The following is a 7,950-nucleotide window of genomic DNA, read 5'->3' on the forward strand; positions in this document are numbered from 1 at the left end:
CTTCCCTCCTTTCCTCTCTGTGTGCATGTCCACGCTTTCTCTGCTGTGGTCTTGAAAGCAAATATTTTAAGAGTGTGGAAAAAACATTACTTGATAAGGGAAACAGGACAAGGGTGTGTCAAGTTGTTGCAGGGTTTGGGATTTAGTGGTTTGGAGTCTGTGGTTCTCTTGATGACCACTGGGTGTCGTTTAACTCTCAAATGTGAACGAGACCATGAGATCTGTGGTTCTATTAATATTTGTCAGTGAATACCATAATAACTTTTATTGTGGTCATGGTAACTGTTCCAGTTCACCTCTGTAATGTTGTCCACGCTACATAAATTTTGTTTATTTCTTTGAGCTACGTATGTATTTAGATTTAGATTAAAACAGAACTATTGTAAACCTGCAGTTCTCCCGATGACCGCTGGGTGTCGCCAAAATCTTGTCATCAGTGTGCATCAGTATATGTAACCTTGCTTTAACGCAGATTGTGTTTGCTTTTTGCTTGAAAGGATCAGCTTTCTGCAAAGGTAAAGTGGCTTCTGAGTTTGTCAGCTAGTATCGGATGCCTTCATTTCAGCTCATTTGGTATTTTGTTTTGTTTTTATTGTACATGGCATCTGATCTGCTGCACTTGTCCTCGCTGATCAATGACATGTTTATTGTTTGACATTTTGCACACCGCAAGTTAAGTCTCGGTGATTTCAGGGCGTGAAAATGAAACGCGTTTCATATTCAGCGTATTATAATTTATACTCATCACCGTAAACGTTGTCTGAGTTTGTCGTCACTCATGCAGCAGGTTTTTGTGGACGTGGGCATGCTGGGCTGCTCATCGTGTTTTTTCTGGGTGTTGTCACTGTCTTTGTGTGTTTGCAAGAGAGAGTGAGAGAGAGAGATGAAACGATTCTGTTCATGCGTAGGTGTTGTCTTTCTCTTTCACACATACACAGCCATACACAGGTGGAGATGAGGAGGAGGCTGAGCCGTTGCCACCCAACCCCTTCAGCGAGCTCAGTGAGAGAGACCTATGTGATTACAAAGAACAAGTGGAGCGCCAACAGCTGGGGCTCGACGGTAACACACACACACATTTAGAGGCTCGACTGAACACACAATTAAAATAATTTCCGTCGATACTGGATGTAACGTAAACCCTGTTTTTTTTTATTTTATTTTTACCATCATCGTTACTCTCGGCTGACTGAAACTACGGATTTAGCCGTAGGACCAACCACAGATGATGAAATATTTCCACAAGCTTGAAAACTGTCTGCATTTTTTTACACGACTGATAAAGCAGACACGTCTCCTAAAACAAAGACTAATCGGCTTGATAATGTAAAAACACAGACTCTTAGCAAACCAGCTAGCTGGCGTAGTCCTACGTTTTTACTTGGCACTGTGTTAACACGGGACACTCCGATTCAGCTACAGGAAGCTTGTTAGCTTTAAAACTATTTTTTTAAATAGTATTTACAGTCTGAACTATACGGACAGTTAGCTGGTGCTAGAAAAGGCCACTGAGCTGCTGATTATTTCTTTAAAATACATTGGATCTAGTTCTAGCTACAGAGTGTTAGTGCCTGTAGTGTAGTGACTCACTGTGTAGCCTGACTCACCGGTTTGAGACACAGCCTCTATTTTGTATTAGTGGGACATTCCTGTGAACTAGACTTTGTAAAATTAAAAAAACTATACTTCATGTAGTTATAACGTGTCTTAATTTATTTCCTGTTATTTTAACTTCAGAGGAGCAGAGACGTAGCCACGGTTAAGCTAGCTGGTTGAAACGATGGAGAAACCTTTGGGGAAGATGGGAAGCAGCGTTTAGCTGAAGTGTTTATGAACTAGCGTTTAGCAGCGTCGAGTGTGTATTGGGATGTAGCCAATAGTAGTTTACACAGGTTTATCTGTTCAGCAACTGCTAATAGTTAAGCTAGCTAGCTAGGTATTTTAACTAGAACTGTACGTTATAACGGTTATAGCTTTTATTACAGTATGTGGTTTATGATTTGTCTGTTTCGATTAAGTCATCTTGTCACGTCAGTTTTGTTTAGCATCAAAATCGTATATTGCTTGGAAAACACACCAACTGTCACACGAACACACACGCACAACAGTCAGCTGTCAATGCAAATCACATGAGCTATAGACATTCGATCAATACACACTTTCTCAAATCCAGTCTTATGTCACTGAAGTGTGTGTGATGGGACCACAGGGAGCGCAACAGCCAGCACAGGGATAACAACACACACACACATACACCATTAATCACACAATTCTAATTACAACCTTATATAATTTGAGTACAATTGAATTTTCTAGAACTTATTAACATTAATTCCCCTGTTGCTCTCTGCACCGAAACATTATTTGACAGTGAGCGAATAAAAAAAAAAATTATTATTATTACCTTTCAGCTCAAAAGTTTGTACACCCGTAGAACTAAATCATCGACATCTGAAACATTTAGACTGATTTAAGACTTTAAAATTTAATTTATATAAATAAACAATCTTTGTTGTTTCTGTTTCCTAACGCACTTCTTTTAAAGCACCTTTAGTCTATAAAACTAATCTAATCCTGTGCTGCATGAAGGACTGTTTTTTGTGTGCATCCTAAATGTGACCGGAATAACAAACTCCTTCCTAACAAATGATGCAGTAACGACTGTAAGGTTTGATCCAGGAGATTGTATTAGTGATCTGTTCCTCAGTAAATCCTAACGAACTTTGCCCCTGAGGAGACAAAGTACAAGATAGACGGTACAGATGTAGAAACATCCCCGAGGTGCAAATATTTTTCAAGCCATCTGGGAGAGGTTAAATTCATCTGCTGTCCCGGAGTCAGCCGATCCGGGAGTCAGCCGATCCGGGAGTCAGCCGATCCGGGAGTCAGCCGATCCGGGAGTCAGCCGATCCCGGAATCCGGTTTGGTGTCTGAGGAAGAAATCCAAGCCCTGATACCCCGAACACTTGGTACAGGGTTGTGTAGTCTCTACAACACAAAACCGCCGGTCACAAGTTGTGTAGCATGAGTGTGTACAGCGTGCTCTGTCGATGTTAGAGCAATTAGCCTAACATGCATGCTAACATTCATTCTGCCAAAATATACAGACTAAACTTGCATCTTTTTCCACAGTGAACACTCACTCACACACACACACGCACACAGTCTAATCTCCAGGTTGAATGTTTTATTTCTCAGAAACTGCATGTGTCTCTAACCTGTCTCACTTGTTAACTGTTTGTCTGTGTGTGTGTGTGTGTGTGTGTGTGTGTGTGTGTGTGTGTGTGTGTGTGTTAACTAATCCCTCCTCCACTCACGGCTGCAGAGGAGGAGCCGGACCAGCTAACGTCTGATGACGCTTCCACGCTCTCACCATCTGCCTCTCAAACTCAGTCCCCACAACACACACCTGCTAAAGAAGGTAGAGCCAAAGCTCCACAGCTCGAGTGTGTCACGTGTGAAGAGAAAAAAAAACACGTTTACTAATTATAAAAGATGCAAAATTTGGAACGTGCGGTTAAATAGTTAACAAGCAGCGAAATGAAAAGATAAAAATGTCAAATTATATTTAAAAAATCCTTTCCGTCGTCAAGCCGAAGCTACGATGCTAATATTTCTGGCAGGTATAGAAACATTGTAATTCTCTATTTTGTTATTTGAAACGTCATCTGGTTTGTTTACAGTCTGAACAATCGGTCATAAAGTAACACCGTTACAAACATAAAGCAAATTTCTGTTTAATAAACTTGCGTGTTAAATCGTGTAGCTAAAAAAAAACAACAAAAAGCAAACCTACAGACTGCTAACTAGCTAAAACAAATTAGCTTAAGTGGGCTAAGGCTAGCGTTCTTCTCGCTAGCCAACACGTGTTCTGGAGTAGTGAAATACTGCTTACTTTTGTGAATAAGAGCCTACATGCTAGCGATAATGACACTTAGCACTTAATGCTATTTTGCTAGCTAAAATATTCCTACACACTCGTGAATATAATTAAAAACTAATAGACTGGAAAAATATTGAAATCTAATTGATGGTGTTTATTTCTCTGCTCGTTAAGTTTGATACTTTTTTTTTTAAAGGATTAGGAAGGTTTTGTTTGGAAAAATTCATGTTTTGGAGAAAATTTCTTTTAATTCTTAAACCCCCCCCCCCCCCCCCAATCACCTTATTTTCCAAAAGAATTCTATCTAGCAGAGTTATTTTTAATTTAATTTCAATATATTTCTCAAGTTCAAAATTAAGCTAGCTTTATCCATTCCTATCGTATCTGAAAAGAAATTAGTAAGAATAATAAACTTAATTTTTTATTTTTCCCCTTTAAGAATTTATTAATAATCGTCTTACTAACGTCGTTTTCCAGAAGAATAAAATCTAGCTGGCTTCTGTTTTATATACGCAGTCAAATATTTGTTTTTTGGACACCTTATTTAGCAAGAATAATTGATAATAAATAAGTAACTTATTTGCTAAAATATATGAATTCTTTTCTCCAAAAGATATTTTTTATTTATATCTTTTTTTTTTTTTTTTTTATCGATTTCTTAAGAAATAAAAAGACTCATCAAAGAAGAATAGAAAGAATTTTGTAGCTAGTTTTTGGAGGTTCTTGATTTTCTGGTCTGCTAAAGGAAGTGAATGAACTTGTTGATTTGATGGTGGTTGTTTTTTTATATTACAAAAAATTATACATTTCAGGCTGAATAACTATAAAATCTTGTGACTTAAAAATATATATATATATATATATATATATATATATATATATATATATATATATATATATATATATATATATATATATATTTTCATTGAAAATAATTTTTTGCTCTTTTTTTTTTTTTTTCTTTCATTTCCCGTCCCTCAGAGAACCACACGAACACACTGCTGAATGGCAAAGGCACGCACGACGATCAAGAGGAGGATCTGATGAAGCGGGTGGAGAGTATGGAGATCACCGGCGAGAAGATCGAGGAGGTTTTCTCACCCGAGAGCTCACCCTCCAAATCCCCCGGCAAGAAGAAGAAGAAATTCAGAACGCCGTCGTTCCTCAAGAAGAACAAGAAGAAAGAGAAAGCGGAGGCCTGAATGACGAGAGAGGGAGCGGAGATTCTGTTCATCCGTCTGTCTGTCTGTTTACTCATTGTTTTTACTTTTGTTTAAAAAATTTTTTTATTTTTTTTTCTTCAACAAACTTTGGCACATCTTTTGGGAGGGGAAACCCGGCGACACTTACATGGAAGCGCGTTGTGTTTTCAGAAGAAAAAGCTGAAAATTACGAGTCCTGGCAAACTGGTTCCTCAAACACACACACACACACACACACGGCCGATTTCAAGTGCATTAACTGCATTTATTATTATTATATGTATTACCATATGAGTTGTTTGTTTTTGTTTTTTTTAAGCCCATTGACCAGCTGACAGTTTTTTTTTTTCCCTCCCAGGTGACTTTTTTTTTTTCAGAAGTCAAGCAGTAAAGTCCTGAGTTTCTCATGTTTTTTACACACACACACACACACACATTTTCTCACACACACAATCACGTTTTAGTGAAGTCTCTCATCGTAGCCTCGTTCACTTTTAGCCATTTTAACTTGTCTGTAGTTGTATTTCCTGTCGACGTTTTTTTTTTATTTTCTAACCGTTTTGTATTCCTTCGTTCGCTTTCACAAAGAACGTGTTTATTTTTTTCCCGCCCGAGTTTCTACAGCCGATCGTCACGCGCTCGACGTTTCTCTGCTCAGACGACTAAAACACGCGCGTATCTTTTTAGTATACACGAGTAAACCGGACGAGTGATGAAGCGGCTGTTTTATTTTTGTGCCGCAACGTTAATGTAGTATATAAATATATTCTATATTATATACGACGTGCATACAGACGATTTTCGATCGAAAGATTTTCCGGAAGTTCGCAAGGAAGGAAGGAAGTCCGGGAAGGAAATTCTAACGGGATTAAGCTTAAAAAACAAATGTAAATCTATATACGATTATATATTTATGTGTTGTATAGAGTTTGACGGAACAAAGCGATTTTCAGCGAGAGGCCCCTGTGGAAATTTGTGGAAAATTATTTTTATTTTTATTTTTTTTTTAATTTTGTTCACTGATGTAATCGCAAGACAAAGGTCGTTCCACTGCCTGCTGTTTGAGAAAACTTTCACATCGCTGTTAAGTAAATCCAGCAGCAGCCTGAAATTCTAGGAATTCTAGCGGCAACATATTTTTCTGGATGCGAGCGAACGACGTCGAAGAATTCTGACGTTCAGCGGAATTCAGTTTGGCAAAAAAGATAAAAACTAACCTTCGCCTCTCATCCAAACTTTAAACTAATTCGTAAAACGACTAAATTAAATAATAATAATCCATGTTCAGTTAAATTTTTATTAAATTGTTAAAGAAAAAAGTTTTTTTGTTTTTTTTAGTTTTTGTTCAATTCGAATCTTGTGATTTGGGTTTTTTTGGTTCGTTTTTTTTTTACCCAGCACAAAATTTTCAGAAAGTTGAATGACTCGGAAGATTTTGTAAGTAAGTCACGACTCTTCAGGCAGTTTTTAAAGAAGAGACGTTTCTCTCTAAACTATAACATTCGAACGGCACCAACAAACTCCCAACGTGCCCCCGCAAAAAAAAATAATTTGTCGTGTATTTCTGAGACGTAAAACCGTCCAAAATTTTCTCAACATTTCAAAAACTTTTGCTGCAGAACTAAAGCAGAAAGCTGGATTTGTCCAGTCGTTAAAGGCTACACGTTTTCTCCCTCGTCTCTGAGCAGCTTTCACCAAACACCCGGGGGTTTAAACGTTAAACCGAGTCGTCCGAAGGCGATCGATCCCAGCGAGCAATGTGAAGTGAATGTGGAGGCGGAGTCATCTCTGAAGCGTGTAAACAGCACGTGGCGAGATTCAGAATAGTGAAAAGGGGGTCAGAAAAAAGTGAAAAGAAAAGCTCATGCATGTTTTGTTGCTGTATTTCCGTCTTCTGTTTGCAGTTTGTTTTCCTTTATATTGTTTTTTTTTTTTTTTTAGCTTAGTTTACAGAGATTTACACATTTTATTAACCATGGAAAATTTAACGTTTCTGTTTTCTGGACTGTTTGCACCTTTTTTTTATTGTTGTTGTTGTTGTTGTTTTTTAACTGTTTATTTCTTCTTTTTTTGCGCTTTGGCATGCAAGTGTGTGAGCCAAACCTCGTGACCTGTGAAAAAACAAACTACACCATTATATAAATTGTAATCTAATGAACTTGCTTTAGATTGTATGGCTAATCGATGTAAATTCACAAATAAAAAAAAAGTTATTTTAAGAAAACGGCACTGGTCGTAATCCTTCAGCGTCGATCCTTCAGTCACGTGGCTTAGTGGCTTAGTGGTTAGCACGTACGCCTCACACCTTCAGGGTTGGGGGTTCGATTCCCGCCTTCGCCTTGTGTGTGTGGAGTTTGCATGTTCTTGCCGTGCCTCGGGGGTTTCCTCCGGGTACTCCGGTTTCCTCCCCCGGTCCAAAGACATGCATGGTAGGTTGATTGGCATCTCTGGAAAATTGTCCGGAGTGTGTGAGTGAATGAGAGTGTGTGTGTGCCCTGTGATGGGTTGGCACTCCGTCCAGGGTGTATCCTGCCTCGATGCCCGATGGCGCCTGAGATTCACAGACTCCCCATGACCCGAGAAGTTCGGATGAGCGATAGAGAATGAATGAATGAATAATATTATTATAATATATTATATTAGTAATTTAATATGATAATAATTTGAATTTTTAGGATGTTTTTTTTTCCTCTGAAGTTAAAATTTGGTCCAATTTATCCTCAAACCCTCAAATTTAAATTTCAAATTTTGAGAATTTGTTCCAAACCTTTAGAAATGTTTAGCACAGGCTGCACTCGATGGCATTATTAATGCAGCACTGTGTATAAAGGTCACATGTGGGCGTGCATGTGTGTTTTTCATCTG

The 7,950-nt window shown here is 38.2% G+C and overlaps 1 protein-coding gene across 8 annotated transcripts in view; it reads left to right on the forward strand.

The window, feature by feature from the left end:
- Window positions 1-7,309, forward strand: part of add3a (adducin 3 (gamma) a) — a 70,507-nt gene extending 63,198 nt beyond the window's left edge. For 6 of the 8 annotated variants that reach the window (XM_047820245.1, XM_047820250.1, XM_047820252.1 and 3 more), the window contains 3 exons: window positions 939-1,062; window positions 3,326-3,421; window positions 4,865-7,309. In XM_047820245.1, the coding sequence (XP_047676201.1) occupies window positions 939-1,062; window positions 3,326-3,421; window positions 4,865-5,085 (441 nt within the window). In that variant the 3' untranslated portion in view covers window positions 5,086-7,309. Of the gene's footprint in view, window positions 1-497; window positions 910-938; window positions 1,063-3,325; window positions 3,422-4,864 lie in introns of those variants that run through there. The other 2 variants (XM_047820261.1, XM_047820266.1) reach the window with 2 other exon arrangements.
- The last annotated feature ends 641 nt before the right edge of the window (window positions 7,310-7,950 follow it).

Source organism: Tachysurus fulvidraco, chromosome 1 (genome assembly GCF_022655615.1).
Source record: "Tachysurus fulvidraco isolate hzauxx_2018 chromosome 1, HZAU_PFXX_2.0, whole genome shotgun sequence".
In the NCBI taxonomy this organism is placed as follows: Eukaryota; Metazoa; Chordata; class Actinopteri; order Siluriformes; family Bagridae; genus Tachysurus; species Tachysurus fulvidraco.